Here is a 25092-nt window from a genome sequence, read left to right on the forward strand (position 1 = left end):
CCGCCGCCGCCCCGGGGGCATCGGGGATGCGCTGGGGGGGAGGGGGGGGCGCGGAGCGCAGCGGAGCCTCCCCTTACCGCCGGCTGCTGCTCCTCCGCGCCGGGCGAGGGGCCGGGCGAGCCTGCGCACAGCGGCGGCGGCGGCTCTGCCCAGCTCCCGCCGAGGACAATGGGGTAAATCCCCCTCCCTTCTCTCCCTCCTTTTTCCCTTCCCTCCTCCTGCTGCTGCTCCTCCGTCCCTCCGCCCACGCCTCCGCCCCCCGCGCAGCCCGGCCCCTGCGGAGCGCGGGGCTGAGGCAGGCGCGCAGCGGCGCGGAGCGGCGCGGAGGTCCCGCTGCCGCAGCGGGGCTGGGAGCGGGGCTGGGCTGGGCTGGGCGGAGCCGCCCGCAGCCGGACCCCCGGCCCCCGCCCTTCTCCCGCCGGGGACGAGTGCCGGGATGGGGCTCGGGGGCAGCCGCGGGGTCCGGTGGGGGGCGGTGAGGTGTCCGGCTCCAGCGGCCGTGGCGGGGATCCCCTGCATCCCCTTCCGGGGAGCGTGATGCCGTTCACAGCTGATGGAGACAGTGTATCTGGGCATAAAACAGGTGTGTGTGTGTGTGTGTGTGTGTGTGTGTGTGTGAGTGAGTGTGTGTAATCCCATATACACGCATACCGGTACCTATGGCATATGTATTGGTTCAGTATAGCCACACATTAGTGATACACCCGTGTTACAGTCACCAGTGTGCCTCTGCTCGATTTGGCCATGCTAAATGGCCATTTAACTTCCTGCTCGCAAGCAAGGCGAGTCCAGCAGCACCTGTTGCAGTGCAGCATCTGGGTGTGCTGTCCCTTGCTTGGCAGGGGGGTTTGGAGGGGAAGGAGGCTTGCAGCAAGCTTACAGGGCAAATGTTTCAGTGTGAACATCAAGGAAAAGGTGCCTCTGCAAGTCAGGAGCCTGACATTTGGGTTCCTTGTGGAACCTGTCATTTGGGGTCTGACTAGGGCTCTTAAGAAGATCAAAAAGGATGCTCTCCATGTTTCTGTGTTGTTCAGGGGCTTGCCAACTCCCAGGCTTAGTTACACAGGACCCGCGGAGGGCTGGGCAGGTTTTGTGAGCTGGATAAACCCCATTTGACCTGACTAGAACAGAGCATCTGCTGATGCACCTGTGCTGTTTTGGTGCAGGTTTCTAATGGGCAGTTTAATGTAGGCCAGTGAGACGCAGATCCTTGTCCTCTCTCTCCCACTTTGCCATCCCTGTGTATGTAGGGCAAGGCCTCTCTGCGTGCCTTGTAAGGCACGCACCAACGCACGGCCCTGGGCTCGCTGGAGATGCTAATGCAATTATCGTACTATTACTGAGTTTCCTTCATGGCCTCTTGTGAAGGACACGTCTGAAATCCTTTTTGAGCATTCTATTAAAAGCCATCAGTAAATTCAGCGTTATTCCAGAAACTGTAGCAATTAAATCATCTGCATCAGCCCCAAAAGCAAAGGTTGGTGGAGCATCTTTTGAGCAGATCTTTCTGGCTGGTTTCAGAAAGTCTTTCTGCATGTAGCAGGGACCAGCCTCTGACCCTGATCATGCCACCAGATGTCCAGAGCAGCTCTGCTGAACTCCTGGCATTTTAACAGTGGTGAGCTAAAGCCAGACTTTGGCCCAAAGATGTGTCGAGGGCAATCTGTATCACACAGGACTTAATTTGCCCCAGGATCTGGTTTATGTCCGTTATTTATTGCAGTGTTAGGAGACTAAAGAAATCCTGAGAGGGGAAAAAAAACCCATAGGTGGTAGATAATTGAGGCTGCTTTTTGCTTCCTACCATTGCATCTGAGCTGTTTTCAGTTGTTAGGTTTCTCATTTGCACCAAAGTTTTACTGTGACAGAGAATTGCCCACGGGTTGTTCAGTGCTTTGTGCAATTTTCCAGGCGTTTCTCACATTCATGCAGTGACTCGAGCGCCGGGTTCGCGGTGTCCCCTCGGCAGCCCTGGCAGCTCTGGCACCTCTGTCACCTCTGTCTTTGTGGAGGTGCCGGGACACCGCGTGTGTCGCCGGCCCCGGTGCAGCCCAGGAACGGGCTCTGCCACGGCAGGCTGCCAGGACAATGTGCTTTGCCAAACACGAGTACGAGGATCGATTGTCCTCGGGGGCATGTGGCTTTTCAGAGGAGCCGAGGATCCCTTCTGGCCCGTGTTAGCTCTGTGATCTCTGCCATCAAGTGAACAAAAGGGAATAACACACCTGCTTCCCTCCTCCGCTCCTGTGGGAAGGGTTTCTCCTCTCCCTGAACGCTCGCCAGCGCAGCTGAGCTGGCTCAGGAGCTGCCGTAATTCACTGCTGTCTTGCCAGGCCAGCAGCAAATTGCTAGCTCATCTTTCTTCCACCTGTAGCGAGAAGAGAGCCGGCAGGGAATGGTGCTTCATCCATTTTCCCAGGGCTGCTTCCCTGATGAGGCTGTTATATAGTGCTACAGGAGGTGTGAGCCTAGAATTCGGCCGACTGAGAGATGTGACACTAACTAAAGGGATAGGCAGAAGGAATGAAGAAAATAAAGGGCAGGTAGGAGGTTAACAGTCTTTATATGAGCAGGCTCCTCACCTCCTAAAGGGGCTGACCTGGTATTAGACCCACCAGGATAACTCTGCCTCTTAGTTACACCCTACCAGGAGAAGAGCCCTCCTGCCCCACCTGGGTGACCCCATACAGGCAAGCCCAACACCAATTCAGGCTGCTTCATGTCTTGTTGCATCAGACCCATCAGCTTCAAACAAGTTCCTCATCCAGACTCAGTCTCAGCTTGGACATTAGTGCCAGACTTACAGTATTTGACTATAAAATAGAAATAGGGTATTTTGTAACCCCTTTGCTGGGGTGCTCAAGGAGCTCTTCTCACCTGCAGGCACTGCAGTGCCTGTGGAAGTGTCAACCACTGAGAGTCAAAAGGAGCAGCAGGGACTGTCCCTGTATCCACATGGCAGAGCCTTCATCTTTGGTCCTGCCAGGTGTCCAGCCCCCAGCCAAGCTGGGACACCTCTGTGCATGGGTGTACCCTGGACACTGAAACACAGAGCTCCTTCCTTCAGTGCCCTGCTGGGGGCTGGAAACACTGTGTGTCTATTGATTTGGGCAAAGCCAGACCCATCAAAGCAGTTGTGGGGAACAGGTAATTCCCAGAGATTGTAATGAGAGTGTTAAGCTATTTTCCTTTCTCCCTTCAATCACTTTCACAAAACGAGTTTAATGAAGAGCTATTCTCTGCTTACAAAATGGTGCTGCACAAGCTAGATGGATTCCTCTGACCTTTCAGTGTGCTTTACTTGAATTGGCTGCCTCTTCATGTTCTCCTCTCACTGCCTTGAATGGGAAAGACAGCTGAAATAGGGACTCTTGCAGCAAATACTGTGGCACATTGCCTTCTTTCTATCAGTCACTGGTGTGCTTCCTGAATCCTTGTCTATTTATTATTAGTGGTTTTATTTATGTTCCTGTGGCTGGGAGCTCTGCATAACGTTTCTGGAAAGAGAAGTGTCCTGCAGCCCTGTAACAGTGTAGTGGAAATCAGTGTTGTCCCTGGTGTGATGTAAAGGAAGAAGTAGGAAATGTCTGGACATGCCTGAAGGACAATCCCTGAGCTCCACCATGGCTAACACACCACAGGGAAGCAGGACAGGTGAGAGCAGTCAGCCAAAGCAATTTTGCTGTCACAGATAATTCAGGCAAGGAAAAGTTTTCAGGCTTTGTAATCAAGGAGATGGAAAGGTCAGGCTGGAGCAAAAAGGGATAACAGAGGCTTCAGTTGGATCTGGCAGAAAAAGATTAAAAGTCCTCCTTCCCAGCTTCCTGTAATTCCCAGAAAGTTCTCTGGATGACACTCATTATTTGTGTTATCTTTGCACCTAGTGGAGTGAGTCAGGGACCAGGGTGCTACACAAACTGTCCTTTTGCCAAGGAAACTTAAAATCCAACAGTGCAATGGGAGAGAGAGCTGATACGAGCCCTAGAGAAGGGGGAGAATGAGCAAAGCACGAGGTTGCAGCCTAGGGAATGGCATTGGCATAAGGGTGGCCATCAGTCATCCCTGGAAGGGGAGGAGGGAGTGTCAGGAGCTAATGAGGCAGGTTTGTGGGTGTTTACAAGGATCATGGTAATACTTCATGGCAATGACAGAACAGATGACACATTAAGGTAATGTTTGGGCACTGGGTAATGTGAAAACAGTGTGAGGAGATTAAAATCTGCAACATTTACAGTACTACCCAAAATAACTGCTCTGCACAGGAGCCAGGCTTGCCCTCTGTAACCAGGGCACAGGTATGGTACTTGCCAGTGAAATGAAGACAGATTTAAACCAATGCTGGAAAACTTCCACCCTGCTCCTTGCTTACAGAGGATCCAGATGCCAGGTTGGGGATGGGGCACTACCATCAGGCTGGGAAGGGCATGGGCCAGCAGAGCTCAGCAAAACACTAATGAAGGATTTTGGGTGTGGTTTTGTTCCCATAATTATTAGCACAGCAGTGCAAAATGTACAGATGACTCCAGAGTGGATGGGACTATTAATGTCACTGTTGAATCCTGATTTCCTGGATGGCAGTGGAGGATGTGCAGGCGAGCAGTCCCAGAGCTGCATCTGTGGCAGAGGGGTATCTGTGACAGCTAGCAATCACATTTTTCAAGGGCTTATTCCTGGCTGTTTAATACTTCATCTGCTCTCCTGGGGAGGGAGGAGGGAAGAACGGAGGAGTATATTTGGCACAGCAGGGAAGTGGACCCGGGTCTTTTCCATCCCTTAGTGCTGTGCTGTTGCAGGGGGAGAGAAAGCCTCCTTCCACAGCAGTACTAATCCTCCTCCACAGCAAGATGAACGTTTTGAACTTGAACAACTCCTCTCATTTTTCCCCCATGTGATTGTGAGTCAGGCTGAGCTTCTCTATTCTTCTCCATAATTGAGTAGGAGATTATTTTGACTGGAAATAACCAGACACAGGTATCATGGCTGTGAAAGCCTCCATGCATGCCACTTGCTGAAAGTTCTGTAGCCTTCTGCAGAGTGACCTGGTCTTTAAAGGCTTTGCTCAATGGAGAGGGAAGAAAAGCAGAGGGGAAGAATAGCTCCTTCCTGTTCACTTCTATCACTGTCTCTGCTAAACTTAACCTGCTGAATTGTTGGTGACACACTGTTCTTCAGAAGCAGCTCCTTTGTGGAAGACCTCCCCTGTGACATGAGGAATAGCTGCTGTGAGGCAGGAAATATCCCTGACATGATGGCTTTGTACAGGAGCTCATAGCTGCTATCCAGTCCCATGGACATGCCAAGATAGTTATGAGAAACCACTCCTTTAAAATCTCCCCAGGCACAGATTTTCCTGTCCTTCTCTTCCTGTATCTATAGTTGTCTTCCATGAGATGCAGGCCAGCTGCTTGGCTTGCATTCCCACCCCTCAGTCCCAGCGGCAGGGAGTGATGGAGGAGTGCAGGGTGAGTGAGAAGCAGATGCAATGTGAGGCTGTGGCAGGGCACGTGGCAGGGGATGCTGCCAGATGCCAGTTCTGGCTCTTGGTGGGTACCAGGGAGGCGGATGCAGCCTCATGGCAGGGCTGAGTTTTAGCTACACACACTCCTACCAGCAAAGCCAGACAGTAAGGAGCATTTCACAAGATCAGGCTTTCTCCAGTTTATACACAAGTGGGATTGCTTCAGGCTATTGAAGCAGCCTGCTGCAGACTAGCCAAGCCCAGAAGTTTTATCTGTGCTCTAGCAAACTCAAGCCACTGCTGTTGTGCTTGTGCATCTAATGTCTCAGCTGCTTGCTGAAGAGCTAATGAGCTTTTGGGGATACATGGGTGCTATAAACTCCTTAGGCCAGAGATAAGCAGCTTATTGCCTTCAGGAGCACTGCCAGCCCTTGGCTCTGCTGCTGCGGTGCTTCTCGGGCCCAAGTTCTTCGTTAGCAGCAAGGGCTGTGAAGTCCTGAAATAAATGTGTTCCTGATTCCATGTATACATGTGCCCACTGCAGCCTCTCCACAGGGTGAGGTAAAACCAGGCAGTGGGACAAGCAGGCAACACCAGGCTTTACACACGGCTGTCACATCTGCCTGTGTGTGACTTCAACCCTCACAAAGCACATTCCATTCCCTGCACTGAGGCTGTGCTGTCTCATCTGTACAGGATGAATCCACCACCCTCATCACAGTGAAATGGCCTTTGGCACCCAACAGGAAATTTACCATGGACAGTGTGGGCAGCTTCAGAACAAAAGGTGGCTATGTTGGTCGTGAGCCAAATTATTTCCATTGCTATCCTCTCTTTGCTTTTGAATAGACCTACTGTGAGTATCTGTCCAGAAAATTCACTGGGCTAAAAAAAAAAAAATGGAGGTAATGCACAACTGAAAGTTCACTTGCAAAGCCAGTTTGAAGGTAAGTTTTTATTTTCTACATATGAATTTGGCCCTTGCTGTTCTCCACTCATTGTCTGCAGTGTCTACCATCAAAAGCAATCCCATTGCAAATGGCCAACAGGCTGAGGTTGCTACTCCTACAAAATGCTAGGGAGAGCCTTCAAAGCTGCTTGGCTAGTCAAAGCATCTCTATCCTTATTGTGTATTTTACTTTTTCCCTCCCTTTTAACCCAGGTATAAAGTAGCCAAACAGCTCTCTTTCAAGGCATAACTAGGAGCAGAATTTGGCATGCAACTCTCAAATTTTTATTCAGTTGCTCTTGTTGGAGCAGCTTTGGAATTAATCTGGTAATCACAGAGAGTTATTTGAGGTGCTGGAAGTACCTTCTGATACCATCTTTTAATTTGAGTAGATAAAATCTGAAATATTATTTCTTTGCTGCTCCATTGTCCTTATTTGTTACCTTTCCTGCTGGTTTACACTGCACAGCTTAGATGAAACCAGAACTACTCCCTTATTTTGGCACTCACTGCAAATGGATATCCTCTCCTTGCCTATGGCCCCTTCCCCCCACAGCTGGCGGAAACGAAAGGATGAGCAAAGTAAAACCTTTGGTGTGACTAAAACGGTGAGATTTAACTGTACCAGAGAGTCCATGAGCACTGCTTGAATGCTAAATTCATAGTTAAATGGGTGTTGTCTGTGGAGATAACACCCCTGCTGGGGTGTTGGAGTGATGATCTGGCAGTGTTCCTGTGACACCGTGAGGTCAGCTCAAAGCTCTCCACCACCGCTGCTGGAGCAGCACAGACAGTGCAGTGCCATGCCTGGAATTCAAATCCAGCCATCACCAGATTCATGCTCATGAGCTGAATGCCATTAACTGACCCTTCTGTATTTAAATCACTTCTTCAACAAAGGCGTTCTCTTGTCACTTCACTTTGAACTGTAGGAATAGCACATTAAAAGGCTTTGCAGTTTTAAAGTGTTGGTGGGTCTCAACCAACTTTGTGGGCTAAGTAAAGCGTTAGAAATATTTTTCACCACACTATCCTATCAACTGAACTTTTAAGGCAGAATGATGAAAAGAAAAATATTCTTTTAATAGTGCTTTCTCTCTGGTAAAAGGTGTTGCTAACTTGTTGAAGCAGAGCTCGGAATAACAGATGAAAACTGTCAGAAAAGCTGTGATGTACTTTGGATCTGAGTGAAAATTGTGACCAAAATCTGAGTCTGCCTAAACCCTGAGTTATATGCCAAAATGCCCAGGATTCCTTGGATCATCATGCAAGTTGATAAGGGTAAAAGCTTATTTCTTTGGGACTGGGTTTATTCTTAGGCATTCCTTTTGTGCAAAGGGCTTTTCTTTGGAAGGGCTGGATTCTTTCATTTTTTATTTATTTGGCCTTTTTCCTTTGTTTTTTATTTAACAAAGTTCACTTCAGTGATGCAGGACTGATGAGAAAAAACCTCTCAGAGCTGTGTTGAACCTGAAATCTTCATACCTGAGAGAAGCAGGGCCTGGGCCTTTGGGAAGACCCAGCAGGATTCCACATTCTTTGAGATCTTAAAAAAGTTTTTTGGGGTTAAACAAAAACAAAGCTTAGGGGGAAAAAAGGACACTGGTTATAGGCATAGCACAGAAGCCTTGTGGAAAGGCTCTGGGTGCCACTGGCATGCCAATAGATTTACCTTTGCAATAAGGACATGATCACTGGGAGGATCAGGGAGAGCTGTATGAATTCTATCCGTGCAATGTGTGAGCTCAGCCTGGAAACAAACCTCATCTGCCAAGTTCTGCAGGGCCATTTCCAGCTTCTCTCCTCGAAGGAGAGGCTCTGCTACCAATGAATAAAGTGGGAATTTTGACACTGATTTCAAAGGAAGCTAAATTGAGCTCCATGAAAAGGGAGCACTAGCACGCAATGCTGCTCTCAGTTTTTTCTTATTAATGTGACTAATTAAATGTTTGTATTTTTTAAGCACTAACAGTTTTTTTGATGGTCGTTTAGAGACTTTGAGAAAGTCAATAATTTTGATGAAATAGGACTGTAGACTCCAGAACAAAGTCCACATGGAATCTGTGATGTTGCTAGGATACAGCTATTAGTATTTTCAGTGGCTGGGTTATTTTTTGGTGTGGTTTTTTTGTTGGTTTTTTTTTTTTAAATAGAGTTGGCCTAACCTCTCTTACAAACAGTAGAACACGTGACTGCCTGATCCCATTTACATGATGCTCCTTCAGTTTACCTTGATGAAGCCAAACTTGACCCTTTAATTTCAGCCACTTTTACGTGTGAAGAAGAAACACAAAGAGCAAATGTGACGTGAATCTTGTCGGTTTTCTTAATGGATGTGCAGGATTTTCTCCCTGTGGGTCTTCCATTGCTGAAGTCAGTCTCCCTCTAGTGGTTTATTTCCAGAGGGGGCCTTTGCTTTGCTGGCTTGGACAGGTACCAAATGTGCTGGTGTGATGCAGAAAATGATCCCTGTGAGCTGAACCATAGAGAAGCGAGCTCGTATAAAAACACTATATCCTGTAATTTTAATCTGTTAGAATGTACTTATTTTTTACAATATCCAGAGTAGTGGAGGGTTTCCATCCCAGACTCACTCTGCAGTCCAGGCTAACATGGTTTGTGCAGTGTGTAGCATGTGACTCTTGCACATTGTTTCCTTCAGCTGTACACTGGGAAGCCTGTAGAAAAGAGATCAGTATTTAAGCTCATGTTCCACATCAAAGCCAGTGCCAGATGTGGTGCCAATAACATTATGACACAGAATAGCATTGAGGATGGTGCTATTTTGGGATCCTCATGTTTGGGGAAGCAATATCTAAGTGAAACACTGCAGATATTTTACTAGAAATCAGGAAAAGCAAGATGTTTGGAGTTTGTTTCCAACATGTAACTTTGAGACCTGTCAGGTTTCTTTCATTTATACTCCTGACCTCACCTTTGCTGGGTATCTCTTCAGCACCTCAGAGAGCCCCAGTGCTTTCCAAGTGTGGGGAACAGGGAAGGATGAAAGCAGAAGCCCAGGGTCCAAAGCTAAGTAAGAAATTCCAGTCTCCTAATACCTGTTGCATGGACTGGATGCTGGGTTAAGCCAGTTCAGCTCCCCAAAGATGGCTAGGTAAAGAAATAAAGATCTAATCTAAAGCATGATGAAGTCAATCTTTGCTCTTATTTAACTGTAAAGGGTTTTGGATGAGGCTCAGCCTTCCTTCACAAGTGCTGGTAACCAGAGAGAGCTGTGATTCTGGAATGCATCAAGGATCCTGGAAAGACTGATGTCTTTCCAACTTATACATTACCTTGGGGTAGGTACTGCCTTCTTCATGCTCATAACTGGCAGTTGCTTTTAATATACCAAAAGAGCTATTGGACCAATTTTTTTCCTTTATTAACTGTAATTAGAAAGCCTGGAGAAATCTAGGATCACCTGGCCCAGAAGTTAGCAAGCTCCTGTTCCATTTTCACAGGAGGTCGTGAGATGCCATCTCCTTCCCATGAAGCATTTTACAGAATGTTCAGTTATGTAACAACTTTAAGGGTAAGGTTTTACTTTTGTTTGCCTTTTTGTTAATGCTCAGCTTCTATTGGGCAATCAGGAATCTTGGTCCCTTGGGAGATGTTAAACCACCTTCCTTTGGATGCTGCTCCAGAAAGTCTGCACAGTGGTTTCCATGAGAGTAATTTTGGAGCCAATTTTCTATTTCATTTTTGTTTTCACTCTTCAGGATAAGGTTTCTACAGTGTCCTGGCCAAAGCTGACTTATTTTTAGTACGTAAGTTGAGCAAGACCTATTCAATTTATTTTTTGGATATATAAAAAAAATATGCATTTACTCCTTTCGCAGCTGCAGTGTGCCTGGAGCTCGGGGCTTTCTGCTTTAAAAACCCTAACCCTAGGTGTAACCCTAACCCTAACTCTAACCCTCCTTTCTCCCCACTCCAGAAGGCAAGTTTATCAGCTTTTCTGCCACTGAATATACTCCCCCATGCTATTGGTAAAATTCTCCTCTTAAGTTATTTTTCTGGTAACTTTCCAACTTGTGACAGAGAAATAACAAGGAACTGTTGAAAACTCAGGTCCAGCAAATCAAATCTAATAAATAAACCCACAAATTATTTCTGATTATTCCTTTTGCAGTTGTGACACAGTTATGGTCAGGTTCAGGATCTAAGTTGAATTTTTGCTTCTTTGTTTTTAAAAAGCATCATTTGAACTGGTGTTTAATCAAGTTACCAACCAGGTCTGTTTGTTTACATAAGCCATGTGGAGATAAACATGTCTATTTCTTATAATCAGTGTCAGCAGTTAAAATCCATTTTGAGTTCCTTAGTCCTCTCATTTCTTTTTCTTAAGAATTCCACAATGCTTTAGATGCTTAAAATTCAGTTATTCTACATTTTTTTATTTTTTCATATCACATGTAAATGCATTTAATTAGTACTGTTTCTTAACTTATAAATCCAAGAGTGTATATATAAGAAAAAAAATGGGGGACCATAAATACACAAAACTGTATTTTTTTTACCAGTAACAGGGATAGAATAATGACAGGAAACAAGAATGACTGCAAATTTGACATGTTTTATACACTCAAAAATCATTTAAGGTATTAAAAAGCAGATAAGAAATGGAACCATGATCTTAATTTACTGCTGTCTGTGGAAGTTCCCATCTCTCTGCAGAGCCCCACAGAAGTGGCTGGGACATTTATTGGTACATCCACAGAGATTTGATGAAGGCTTAGGCTTGTATCAGTTGGACTTTCTGTAGAATATAACTGTGGGCACTTTTTTGACTGACTTCAGTAGTACCTAGTGTGGAGCAGTGCTGTTTCCTCAGGAGATGATATTGATTTTTGACTGCTGCTACATTTTATCCTGTACTTGCAGAGAAAAGCAGGAAGAAGTGACACTTAAAGATAAATAGCTGTTGAGATGGATACATAGTTATCTCTTTCTATTAAATTACTGTAAGAGAGATCCATGACATACAATTTTAAGATCTCTAAAACATATCTTTTCATTAAGTCATGCTGTTAAAATAAATATCCATCAGCTAAGTGGTACTTTCTGTAGCAACTCGTGATGTGCTACCCTTGGGGTTCACGGCCTTGCTTTTATCATAGCAGCACTGGATCCATCTCCTGCTTTAGAAGTAAATGCCTTTATTTTATCTACATCAGCACTTGTTTCTGTGAACTCCTTGGCACAGGCTGAACATCTGGAGGCTGGAATCCTGTGGCCAGGTCCTGGTTTGTTGCCATCATCCCACACGTGTCACAGGGTATCTGCATTTCCCGTTAGTGCTAAGCCTTTCTTGGTATCCGTGTCTGAAATAGCAACCATCTGATAGTGCTCTCTGCTATCTTACCCTGTAAATGCCTTGGGAAAATGAGCATGATGAAAGCTTTGGGGGAATATTATTCACCAGTTTGACAAAAAAAAGATCCTATCTGTGATCCTCAAATGCTTGCAGGTCAGCAGTTCCAAAGAAGATGCAGAGAAGCTGGCAGGTGTTTTACTCTTCAGATAAATGAGATTTCCTTTTTAAAATGTTCCAAGGTCAAGTGATAGAAGTTTGGAAAACACGAGTTTAGATCTACTATTTATTTTGTCCATTCTACAGATTTCCACGTTTGTACCCACATGTCTCATTGGTAGGATTCTTGCCTGCAGTGATGTTAGGGAGCAGGGGGAATTTCAGCAAGCTTGCAGGGGCTTTTGGTGCCACCTTGGGAGGCTGATTCATGCTGGTAGCTCTTTACACTTGTGCTTATCTCAGGAAGACTGGTTCTGCTTTTAGTGGCTTCTGGCTCTGAAAGGAAAGGTTGCCTTCTTAGGTTTTCTACATTGTATAGTCTTTCTTTATAGTTATTTTTTAGAATGAAGAGTCAATATGCATTACTGAATATAACAAAATATGAGAATCACTAATCTGGTCACTATATTGTGTAGCACAATCAACACTGGGATTGCACAAAAGGAAAAGTCAAGTGACATGACCATCAAAGACTGGGCTGTGCTGGATAACAAACCACCTTATGCACTTGAAACCATCCCTTGATGGGATTTGGGTCTGTGGATCTGGGTGTGATATTTGTGCAAATACAAAGCTGTGAAGATGGTTATACTTTTTGATGTACATGTAGACATGATGCAAATATCCTACGTAATAAACTTTGCAAATCCCAAGTGTCACTTAGCCTGGGTATCACATAGTGCTGTTTAACCCCACTGACAGAACCCAAGCACCACAGAGGTGCTCGCTCATTCCCCCACCAGTGGGATCGGGGAGAGAATTGGAAGGGTAAAAGCTGGAAAAGTAGGGGGCTGAGATGATGACAGTTTAATAGGGAAAGCAAAAGCTGCACATGCAGGCAAAGCAAAACAAGGAATTAATTCAGTGCTTCCCATGGGCAGGCAGGTGTTCAGCCACCACCAGGAGAGCAGGGCTCCATCCCACGTGACTAGGGAAGACAAACACCATCACTCCAAGCATCCCTCCTTCCTCCTCCTCCCCCACTTTATATCCTGAGCACAATGTCAGATGGTCTGGAATATCCCTTGGGTCAGCTGGGGTCAGCTGTCCTGGCTGTGTCTCCTCCCAGTTTTATTTTGCAGGACCATGGCCTGCTTGCCCTGTTTTCTTGCCTGACTTCAAACAATGCCCTTTAGACAATCTTAATTCTCTTGCAAGAATAGTTTAACTCTTCAGTATCTTTGTGAGGGGAAGTATGTGCATATAAACTTTGTCAAACAAGCAGTGTTATCTGTCTACTCCAGGAAAGACAAAATATTCTTACATAAGGTATTGCCCTTATGTGCTGATTTTTCTCTCTGGATGTTGTAGATGAAATCTTTATAAAGCTGAGTAGATACATTTTGATAACTGAACCATTTTAATAATGTGTTAATATTCCTAACTGAACACATCAGATATTTGAAACTAAACTTAATAATTTCCCTTCTTCCCTATAGCAAAATTTATTTATCTAGGATCATCTATTTCATCTATTACAGCTTATGAGTAGGTGGCTTACAATGAAAAATGATGGTTAATATTATAAGAATGTTCAATCCAGTAAGTGCATTTTGACAGGCTTTGATGGCTTGAAATCAGTCTTTGTATTCAGAATGGATTACCAGATTTATTTAGTTGCCACAGCATGTTTTTGACTTTATGCTTTGTAAATAAATATTTTGCTTATTTATACCAAAAGCAGTTGTGGCTAAGCACTTACAGGGGTATTTTCAAAACTGCTTGGCAGCTTTTAAAGCTTCCGCTAAAGCTGTGATGAGATTCCCACTGGGAAACAAAGGCCAGTGTGAGCACATATGAAACAACTTCTATACTTAATTCTTTTCAGAAAAAAAGAAAAGCTACAGTTCAGCATCAGAAATTAACATAAGCGTAACCACCTGGAGGTTTATTCATGGATAAAACAATGGAATTTATCTTTGTATCCTTTGTTCTTTATTCATGCTGGAATAATGAAAGAGTAGCAAAGAAAGCTGGCATTAGGACTCATTTTGTGGAGATTATTTCTCTTTCCATGTTCCTGTGTGATTCACCACGAGATGCTGTACAGTGGGTCTGGCCTGATTAGGCAGCTCAATTAGTCCTGATACTGCACTAAATTTTCTCCTATAAATGTTCTGACGATGCAGTAACATCACAGGGCACGAAACAGGCAGACCAGGAGAAGCACAGAAATATTTTATGTGCAGACTCTCCATGGGAAACCCAGATGCATAATTGTAGGTGAAGTGGTGACAGAACAAGTATTTCCACCCCCAGAGGATCTGTCAGTGCCAGGCTGGTGCCGTGATCCAGCTCCTTCCTGTTCCTGTGCTCGTGGGGATTAGCAGGGCCTGTTGAGTTCTTGGAAATGAGTTGTTCACCATGGCAGTAACTGACAGGTCAGTAGGGCATATTGGATTATTTGTATCATTGATGGCAGTATTATCTGAATGGGAAGAATCCAATAATGGCTTCATTACGAGGGTCAATGTTTGCAGGGTCTTGTTTTGTAGTATCATGTGTACTGAGGTTTTTAGTAAAGTTCACAATCGTCTCACTGCTCCTACCTTAAAGTGCAAGTTTTTGATGGAGAGTTACAGAAATAGGAATTTCTACAGATTCTGTCACTTGAAAATTATCTGTCATTTCTGCTAACTTAATTTAAACTTAACCTAAAATGTGTACTCAACTAAAAATAAAATAAATCCCAATTTCATGGGTTTCAAGGCACAAAACTTCTGAGTGGTCATCTGTGTGGATCTGCTGAGTTTCTGGATGAAACAGAAACACTACAGTTCAGATTTGTCAGCAGTCTGGAATTTTGTAGGGAAGTCAATGCTTTTTTCTTCTGTCTGTCTGATTAAAATACTGTCCTTGCCTTATACTCATGCATTCAACCAAATTTGTGCAGGTGTAAATTCTGGAGCAAATGATCCTGAACTTTTAAATTGATGCATCATAATTTTCTCAATTTTGTTTGTTTTAGTAGGATTTTGGTTTTGCTTGATTGTTTGTTTTTCAGATAAAAACATTTGGGTGCTCATGCTCATATCCATAAGTGACTTACACTTTCCAGAGCTGAATGAAAGGCTGAAATAACACTGTAATCTGGTGGGCCTGGAGCACTTACCAGACAGGGTACTAGGAATAAATGGTCACTCACCATAACTTTTAAAATAGGTAATTTTCTGGTTGGTTGGTGCTTTCTGCCAGCTGGTCACAGTTTCTCTGGAAAACATCATTTGCAACTATCAAAATGAACCATTTTATAACCTTGAAGTGGTACATTCTGTCTACCTGTCTTAGCTGCTCTTTTAAATGGCTTTAAATTTGTTAAATGGCTACCATGATGATCTAGGTAACCTTTGAAGGCTATGGCTGGAGAATACATTTTAATCTTCTGTTTGAGTAGACCTTACTATTGAAGCAACTCAGTGGCAGTATCAGCACCAGGATATCAAGTGATGATAGTGTCTGTTGTACAGCATATGTAATGCCAGATGCCTTGGTGACTGCTAAGCCACCAGTGGCAGAAATAGTCCAGAAGAGAGGTAAATTCTTGGGCAGTGGGGTGAGACAAAAAGAGGCAAAATTTCTCAGGTTTTGCCTGTTTGTGTTCCATTCTACATGGAACAAAGCCTTAGTAGAGAGGTGCTAGTATGGTTAGCAAGAAAAGAACAAGAGGTAGTTGGTTGTAAATCCACTTCTCTCTACTGACAAATAGTTAGATCACTTGATAAATTTTAAAGCCTGTTTGAACTTACTACCTTTTTTGTGTGCTTTCAGAAGTAATCTGACTGGCTCTGTTTCTGTAAAATACTGTAAATTTATCTTTTTGCTCTTTAATGCTGAGTGTAAAGTGTACATAAAAAATGCCAAAACACATACATGAAAAAATCCCAGACCTCCAAACCTTACTATGATAATTCCTTTTATCATGTCGATGACAGATTTTATTTGTTGCTGGTTTTATCAGTTTTTTCATGTGAGCTCTGATAGTTCATGAGCCACTGGACTACCAGCTGTGCCATGGCAATTTCTTGTTGATTTTTTTTGTTTGTTTCCTGCCAATTCCACCATGGTAATGTGCTCTTAGTTCGGGTAATTAACAGGCAAATAGTAAAGCAGATGTGAGTTTGCCTGTTTTATACTGAAAAACTTGGGAGGTATTTTTCTGCTGGTTTTGTATGTATTTTTAAAGCAGCTTATTTTAATAGGAGCCTTGAAAAAACCTTAGAGCTATTATTAGACTTTTGAAGATGTGATGCTGTTTCAGGAGTTTTGCATATTAAATTTCTTCCTCTACATGAATATCTAGGGTTTGCCTAGAGCTTCAATTATATCTGTAACAACTGAGAGTAACTTCAGTGTTTCCCTGGACATATTTCATGCTGATCAGATGTATCAGGGAGGGATGCTGAGATCTGGTTTGCTTTTATCCTTTCTTCAGCTGGTACCCAAGCAACAGCTGCGTTTTCTTCTGTTTCCTTAAACCTGCTCTCTTGCTTCTGTTTCCAGATTTAGTAATTTTACACATTTTTGTTTCCTCTTCTGAGACACAATGGGAGGTTGCTTTTGTCTTTGATCTTCGTTTTTCTTTAGAAATCCTACTTCAGCTTCTGAAGGGAAAGAAAAATGTTTCTAGTTCTAAGAAATTGAATGTGCCTTAGCGATATTGACCTCATTCCCCCAAAATTGTGCCTGTGAGATTGTGTGCTGGGAATTGTAAGGTGGGTGTTAGGATGTTAGTGCAGTGACAGGAACACAGGGATTTCTGGGGGTGTGGGAGGCACCGTCCCATGTCTCACACACTGAAGAATCATGGAAAAGATTATAAATAGAACCATTTAGGTTGGAAAAGACCTTTCAGATGATGGGATGCAGCTGGTGCTGTGTGTGCTTAAAGGATCACAGAGTATCCTGAGTTGGAAGGGACCCATGAGGATCACTGAGCTCCTGACCCGGCACAGGACCATCCCCAAGGGGCACACCCTGTGCTTGAGAACATTGCCCAAGTGCTCCTGGAGCTCTGGCATCCATGGGACCGTGACCATTCCCTGGAGAACCAGGTCAGTGCCTGACCACCCTCTGGGGAAAGAACTTTTTTCTGATATCCAGCCTAAACCTCCCCTGGCCCAGCTCCAGCCATTCCCTTGGGTCCTGTCAGTGGTCACCACAGAGATCAGTGCCTGCCCCTCTGCTTCCCCTCACGAGGAACTTGTAGTCTGCAATGATCTCCCCTCAGTCTCTTCCAGGCCGAACAGACCAAGTGACCTCAACCACTCCTCTTATGGCTTCCCCTGAAGGCCCTAGAGGGAGAGGAGCAGCTCCAGGTGGGAGCTGGTGATGGTCAATGTGAGGGTGAGCTACAGAAGCTGAACCACGCCTGGTGTACCAGGCTGTCTGGCAATGAGACCAGCCCAAGGCTGTCTCACTGGATGCTCAAGGATGTCTTGGCTTTACAGGGCATGCTGATGGTAAATGTGGCTTGAAGGCATCAGTGCCAGTGAGGAAGAACTGCCTGGAGTCGTGGAGGTTCCCTGGGTGCGTTGGGTGCCATAGCCCGACCTGTGGGGCCTGTGCTTCCCCTCAGGCCATGCGCCTGTCCCACCCTTCAGGGGTAGCGAGGAGCTCGTGGCGGGTGTGACCGCTGGTGAGGGCGGTGCGGGGCTGAGGGAAGGTGCGGCCGTGCCCGCTGCCCCGCCATGCCCGTGCCCGCCTGCCCCGCCGTGCCCGCCGTGTTCGTCGTGCCCGCGCCCCGCCGTGTTCGCCGTGCCCGCGCCCCGCCGTGTTCGTCGTGCCCGCGCCCCTCCGTGTTCGTCGTGCCCGCCTGCCCCGCCGTGCCCGCGCCCCGCCGTGTTCGTCGTGCCCGTGCCCCGCCGTGTTCGTCGTGCCCGCGCCCCGCCGTGTTCGCCGTGCCCGCGCCCCGCCGTGTTCGTCGTGCCCGCGCCCCTCCGTGTTCGTCGTGCCCGCCTGCCCCGCCGTGCCCGCGCCCCGCCGTGTTCGTCGTGCCCGTGCCCCGCCGTGCCCGCTGCCCCGCCGTGCCCGCGCCCCGCCGTGCCCGTGCCCGCCTGCCCCGCTGGCTGTGCGCCTGCGCCACCTAGCGGCCCGCTCTGAGGGCCCGGCAGCACAAGGCGTGCGGATGAGCTTCATTTTCAAAGTGTGAAGCACCGGCAGCGCCTTAAAATGCTAAAAACGAGGGCTGGGGTGTATTAAATGCAATTGAAAATAATTCCGGGGTATGATAATGCGGTTCCCTTCTGGTAGCCTGTGAACAGCAGAGCTTTGATGGTGTGTGGTAGCTCTGAGGGTAGCACTGTGCTGCTTGGCTAAAATTCCTGATACTTCTGTTTAGTTTTATGAATTGTCTGGAAAATATTAATTTATTCACAAGTATTAAAGAACTCTAACTCCTATGCTTAAATGATTCGTGATAATTTGGAATTGGACTTCCCCTTTGACATGTGAACATTTCAACTTCACACTCATGCAATTCACATTCCTTCTCCATCTCCCTTCTCCACCTCCTTGATAAAATAAATATTTTAATTAATCAGTGCTTTGTCTTCAAGGTCACTTCCTGGTACAACAGCGGCTGAATGTGCATTAAATTTGAAGAAGATATATACAGTACAAACAGTGCAGGTAAGGCGCCTGGCTCTGCTACAGGAGCTGCCACATGCTATTAATGTAACTTCACACCTCAAGTTTCATTTTTCCTCCTAGGATGAGTCACACCTGTGGCTTTGCTTACCTGAGATGTGAAACGTGAGTGGTCCTGGTGTTGTGTGTTTGTATTTCTGAGTCAGTGTTTGCATTTCATTTGGCTTTCTGGATGGGGAAAGGAGGAGGAATATTGGATTGGGCATGTAGATTCTTAAACCTTCATGTGTTTCTGCTAGTACATTGAATTTTTGATGTATTTTAAATATCTTTCCAGCCTTTTCTCCTTTTTCTAGTACAGAAATTAATTGCACAAAGACTAAAAATTGCAGCATGTGGCTTTTTTGGGGTGGGGTTTCTTTCCTTGAGTATGTCTAAAAAAATATTCTAGCAAACTGAATTAAAGGACCCTTAAACTGTGTAATACTTGCAGCAGTAAGAAATTCTGCATACTGTGTCATCTGCCATTGCCTAGCAGTGGGTATCTCTTGCAAATAAAATTGTATTTCTGTTTTAATACCACAGTTAGCATGACGTGTGTAGCAAAGTGGCACTTGTCTCACCTTAGTGCTAAGCTGACTATTTCACTATATCTCTGAAATTTTAGGGTAATGCTAGACCTTTCTCTTTGAGAAGCACACCTGTAGCAGTCTACTGAAGTTTTAAATAAGGCTTTCTCATGAAGGTCTGCACAACTTTGTACACTGCATGAGATTTCCAAACCATGTCCCTAGTTCAGGACAAAAAGAGCTCTCAAATGTTTCCACAGCCATGTACCAGTGTACTCTCTGCTCCCTCTTCTGCAAGTAGCTTTAGGGTTTGGGTACACAACCATTTAAGAGTAAGACCATAGTTGAAATGGGTATTTCATACCAAGTTTTTGTATTTTTAGTAGTCTTCAATTTCTTCTTGTGGCTGGGTAGAGGTAATGGCTGTTAGGCAGAGTTGCCAAGGGCCACAAAATTTTATCACATAATGTTGCAATCCTTGTTTCTAAAGTTGTACTAGTGATTAAGAATTAGATATTACTTAATGTATTAGCTAATACTTACATATTATGTCTAGATAATACTTAATGAGTTGCACTAATGATTAATATAGCATCACCACGTGTTGATGCAATTTATGTCTTTAAAATCCTTTCTATTCCCAACTGTTAGATAAAGAGTAAAGAGATTGGAATCTTTTCAATCATCCCTCCCTGTTGCTCACTCTGCTTTTGGGTGCCTTTTTATCCACCCCAAACCTCCCTGACAGCTTCTGCTTTTACCGGCAGAAACATTGGGAAATAATCCAATGGTTCCTGGTAACTTGAATCTTTGCATTTCTTCCCCACTCCTGTATTAACATGTGCATTTCAGGTTCTTTGCATCTGGTTGAAACCTTTCACTCAGATAAACTAGTTGGTTGCTGGTTAGACATTTAGTTCACCAGCATTATTTTTTGTGGTGTTTTTGTAACTCAGGATAATCATAATGATGCTTAAGTGAAGTCTTAAGTGAAGCAAGGTGGATATTTGATATAAATATATCTTTTTAATATGCTAAGGAAGTTTTATGTACTGGTTTGTTCTAGTCACTGTAACTCTGGTTTTGATGATTTTTTCCCTCCGGATTCAAAAGGATAATCCACATTTATACTGCTTCCCTTTTTTTCCACTTTCACATATGCAGGATTGGCATCTAAAAAAAATAAAAGTAGAAATGATTCTGTAAGAAGTTCCTTTCACAGCATTTTATTATAACATAGAAGGTGCCCGTTCTACAGGAGAAGGATGTGTAATTGGTTCAGAGGAAATTAGCAAGGAAATAAATCTGCATGAAACACTCTCTTATGTTAATGCAGCTAATATTTTTCCTTTTCAAGGATTTCTGGAGTGTCTACAACAACATTCCTCCTGTGACAAACTTGCCTCTGAGATGTAGCTACCATTTAATGCGGGGAGAAAGACGCCTGCTTTGGTACGTGTGCTGTCATCAGACGTTTCTGGGAATGGGCACTGGAATAACTTGAACGAGTGAAAGGTTTGGGACAGGAGGGTCTTGTTTCTGTTGGCTGCAAACACCTGAACTCAAGAGACCAATGAAAGAAACCCCGAGGTTCTTGTTCAGTTTAAAAGTGACTTGTACCAAAGAGTCTTTATTAAAACACAGACTATAACTTCACTGTCCACCTCTGGATGTAAATGTGCAATCTGTCAGGATTGATGGGAGACCACTGATCCTGACGAATCTATAGGAATCACACTGGGTATAGATAATCCAAAGACAAATTTTTAGGTTATTCTTTTAATATGGCCTTCACAGGAAACTAGAAGCCCTAATTTAAAGTCTTAGAAAAAGCATTGTGACAGAATAAACTTGAGAAGCTCACAGATTAGTGCTCTGTGCCTTTGTCATTACAAGGCAGTTTAATGGTTACATCTGCCCTGACCCGCAGCAGCTCCAGTCTTTTTTTAATAAGGGCAATTAATTTCTAGCTGTCACAAAACTGAAATGAAGTGTGCTCATGTTCTTTTATTAAACAGAATAAACGGAAGAGTAAAAAGCTGCTTCTGTGAAAATATGCCAGAGGTTTTCCAAAATTAAAGGTTACCATAGTAAAATGTAAAATTGTTTTGTGGCTTGTTCCCATGCAGTGTGCAGCCACTTCAAAGATTGTCTGTAGTCAGGGAAAATACAAGCGTTTTCCAACTCACAAAACTTAGGAAAAGGATTAGGTGTTGAGAGATACACTTCATATGAACAATGAAAGAATTATCTCTGATGTCAGAAGTCAGAGTCATGCTGCCTGGAGTTAGTAATTGCATTTCAGATGGGATTTTTCTGGGAAAATTAAACCACAAACATAGGGTTATCTAGATGTGGATTTGAATGTGTATTTTCACTAATCTATTTCCCATAACAGGGAAGAAAAAAGCAATGCCAAAGGAGGTATATGGAAAATGAAGGTCCCTAAAGAAAGTACGGTATGTTACATGGACTCTTTACTCAAACCTTGTTTAATAAGGGAGTTTCTTTAAACTCTGTTTGATAAAGCTGTTGTAAAGGTTTTTACTTCTTACATCACCCAACACAACAACCAAACACTACTTTAACTTTCATAACCTTTTTAAGTCAAAGAGCAGAAGTTTACTTTCCAATAATTACGTATCCCTTGCTTTAGATAACATTTGGCAATGTATTACAAATAATAATAAAAGCTACAATGTTTCAATTTGGGAACATGGTAATTCCTAATCACCTTTGTTCTTGAGATTGTTTGCTTATAGGCATACAAAGAAAAAATAGAAAGACCTTTTCCTGATAATCTATGCTACATTATATAAATTTTCATTTAAAAGTATGAAAGATTAAGCCTATTCAGGCATATCCTTGAGCTCTAATGAAATAACTGTGTTTCTCTTTGCCTCTCTAATCAAATGCATGTGAGTAACTTCTGTGAACTGCCACAGAAAGGAGATTTGACCTCTTCACACATGGTGTTTATGTGTGTAAGTGTGCTCTGGATCAGGCCTTTAAACAGAAAAAGTGAAGTGTCAGAAAAATGTGACAGCCTTGCAGAAGGCATTAAATGCTGAAAGATGGTAGTCAAAATTTCAGCCAAAAGTTAATTGATTTTTGCCTGTGGGCTTTTTCCTTGTGAGTTGCAGCTTTCCTCCCCCGCAGTCCCAAGTGGTCACAAAAGACTGAAATTGAAATTGTCTTTTTCCTCCTATAATCCAAGGTGTGAAGATTGTCAGAAGTGACAAGTGGTTTGGAGAGCCTGAATTACTGGGCAGTGAATTTAGGGACCCCAGAGGCCTTGTTTTTCAGAGGCTGAATGACAGCCCCTTTTTGACATGAAGATACTTTTGATCTCTCCAACTATGCACCACATGGCCTCAGTCACTTCTGAAAGGTTTGCTTGAAGGTGAACTTCAGCCAGCTTTCAGTGCCTTGTAAATAGCATAAATAACACCTTTATGCCTGTTTCTCTTTTATTTTGCTTCATTCTTCATCAAACGTGGGCACAGCATCTCCTTGGCTAAGATGAACCATCTTGTACAGACCCAACATTTAATTATATAACACAGCATGCACTTACAATAAATACTCCTTTTTGTCTAGACAACCTCAGAAAGAGAGGACACTCAAAACTGAGCTAGAAAACCTAACTTTCAATTTAAGAAATAATAATGTGATGTAATATTTTTCTACCTCCTTAGGCTGCAGCTTGGAAAGAGCTACTGCTAGCAACTATTGGAGAGCAGTTTACAGATTGCTGTGCAGCAGGTAATGATTGAGACATTTCTCCATCATTCTTTTCACCATATTTGCTTCTCTTCTAAGCGTGAATATCTGATAAAAGTGGCTGTTACAGTGACAGTGAATATCCTGGTAGGAATTGTCTTTCACTGGCTATTATTCCACAAAAAAGAATGGCCTTTCTCAAGTTTACAGAGCACTTCAGAAATAACCTTTTAAATAGACTCTCAGACCCTTTATACACTGATAGGGTTGTCCTGAGGTGACTTCAAGCAAACATATGATTTTCTGCTGTCCAGAGATGTGGTTCTTGCCCTTGGCCTTGTGCTTCTGACACCACCTTTGTGCATTGTTAGTGACCATTTCCTTGGGGTGCACAGAGCAGCTGTGCCATGGAACTCACAGCTGGAGCAGCCACTGCTCCCAGCTGTGGCATGGCCATGGAGCTCTCCACAAAGCTGCATCCTGAGAACTTCACACCAGAAAGGGCTTCTTCAGTGTAGCACTGAGTTACCAGCACTGGCAGCAGCAGCAGCCTGACTGGGGCTTTATTAATTTCATTAATTTTGTTTTCTTTTTTTTTCTGTTGCTGCCTTGACAAAATATAAAGGAAAAAGAGAGCAAAGTCTGGAAAAGCTGGTGTCTGATCTCCACCAGATACTTTTCCTAGGGTTTTAGTTGTTTCACTCTCATCCTCCCATTTCCGCTTGTAGACATCATTGTGGGTAAATTGTCTTTAGTAGTTCATATTGCTGACCTTACTGGAGGGAATCTTGTGATTCCATTCTAATCAAGTCTAAGAGTGCTAATAGCAAAGATGAATAATCCTATGGCACTTCATAAAAACCACCATGAGGTAATATTTCCAATAACTTCTTTCTGGTAACTACTTTGTCTGGTTTGAACATTGGTATTTTCCTCACTGGAGATTGCTCTTTTTTTCACATCTTTATTTTTTTTCCAGCTTTTGGGCACTGTTTCATAATACATAAGTAGCAAATTAGACATGTCTCACTTTTAAAGTATTTCTTGATGGTTCTTCCCCTTCTGTGCAGATGATGAAGTAATAGGGGTTAGCGTCAGTGTTTGTGACCGTGAAGATGTTGTGCAAGTCTGGAACATGAATTCCTCTTCAGCAAGTGGAGCAAAAGTTTTACAAAAGATTCATAAACTTCTTCCACACACGTCTTTTAAAGCAGTCTTTTATAAATGTAAGTATTTTGTACTGTTTATTTCTACCTTCATTAGAAAAACAAGATGCTGGTAGGGTATTTCTATGGAAATATCCTGCCTGATTCATCATTAATCATTTAGGAATGTAGCAGCTGACATTGCATTAAAATTATGTCCCTTCAATGTAGAAGTTAGCTATCATTCAAAAGATATTTTAAATTTCATTGTACAATCTGTTTTGTATTTAATGTGCCTGATTCCCAAAACAAATTAAACAAATCTCTTAATAACGCTCAAGGCTACATACTGTCCAATTTAAATATTAATTTAGAGGAAGCATTTGCAATCAGGATTTTAAGGGATCTCATATTTTAGGCTCTCTCTAAATGTATTATCAGTTTATTCTGAAAGATCCCTTGTTGGCACATTGTCTTCTCTCTTGACTGATTTATGCATTTTTATCTTCCCTTTTTTTAATCTTTTCAACTCCTTGACAGAGTTTACATGTTCTTCTCTTCCTTTCTCTTCCTCCTCTCTTCCCTAGCCCACAGAGAGCATCATGCTTTTGAAGGCTGATGTGGCAAGCATTGAGTGCATTGTATGCCAAGATCATGTGTTGTTATTTGGTGTTTTGAGATGGTCTGGACGAGGAGGAGGATGGTGGAAGCCCTACAGAAGTGCTACATGGGGTTGGCCCTTTTGAGTTTCTGACATTTCACACTGGCCTATTGCTACTGAAAATGAAAAGACCCTGAACAGTTGCCTTGACCATTAAATACGTGATTCATTGCTTCTGTTGAGTTGGTGTTTTTAGTTCTTAGTTGTTTCTCTAAAAAAATATTTTGGCCACTTGTTTGTTCACCCTGATTATATTTGTTCCCATTTCTTAAAGATAGTTGGCTTCTTCTTCTGTGCTGTACTTAGTGAAAAGCAAACACGCAGAGATGCTGTGCTGCTTTTCCTAAATGTGCTGTACATAGAGAAACCCTGGCTTGGGGAAATGTGCTTTCAATTTTCACTTTGAAACATTCCTATCATGTTAAAGTTTACTCACTAGTTTGTCCCAAGAGAGAAAGAAATTGCA

The 25092-nt window shown here is 43.7% G+C and overlaps 1 protein-coding gene across 1 annotated transcript; it reads left to right on the forward strand.

Moving 5' to 3' along the window:
• The first annotated feature begins 144 nt into the window (after nt 1-144).
• On the forward strand, nt 145-24800 carry EIF4E3 (eukaryotic translation initiation factor 4E family member 3). The gene is made up of 7 exons (XM_066558184.1): nt 145-173; nt 18498-18570; nt 20455-20549; nt 21496-21556; nt 22796-22862; nt 23891-24046; nt 24553-24800. The coding sequence occupies exons 1-7, from the start codon at nt 169-171 to the stop codon at nt 24582-24584; spliced, it is 489 nt and encodes a 162-aa protein (XP_066414281.1). The 5' UTR covers nt 145-168; the 3' UTR covers nt 24585-24800.
• Nucleotides 24801-25092: the final 292 nt, after the last annotated feature.

Source organism: Molothrus aeneus, chromosome 12 (genome assembly GCF_037042795.1).
Source record: "Molothrus aeneus isolate 106 chromosome 12, BPBGC_Maene_1.0, whole genome shotgun sequence".
Lineage (NCBI taxonomy): Eukaryota > Metazoa > Chordata > Aves > Passeriformes > Icteridae > Molothrus > Molothrus aeneus.

Excerpts from the sequence above, each read along its gene's own strand:
- EIF4E3 (XM_066558184.1), top strand. Across the intron at positions 18,571-20,454 it reads ATACAGTACAAACAGTGCAG|GATTTCTGGAGTGTCTACAA; the intron begins GTAAGGCGCCTG and ends TTCCTTTTCAAG. Across the intron at positions 24,047-24,552 it reads TAAAGCAGTCTTTTATAAAT|CCCACAGAGAGCATCATGCT; the intron begins GTAAGTATTTTG and ends TCTCTTCCCTAG.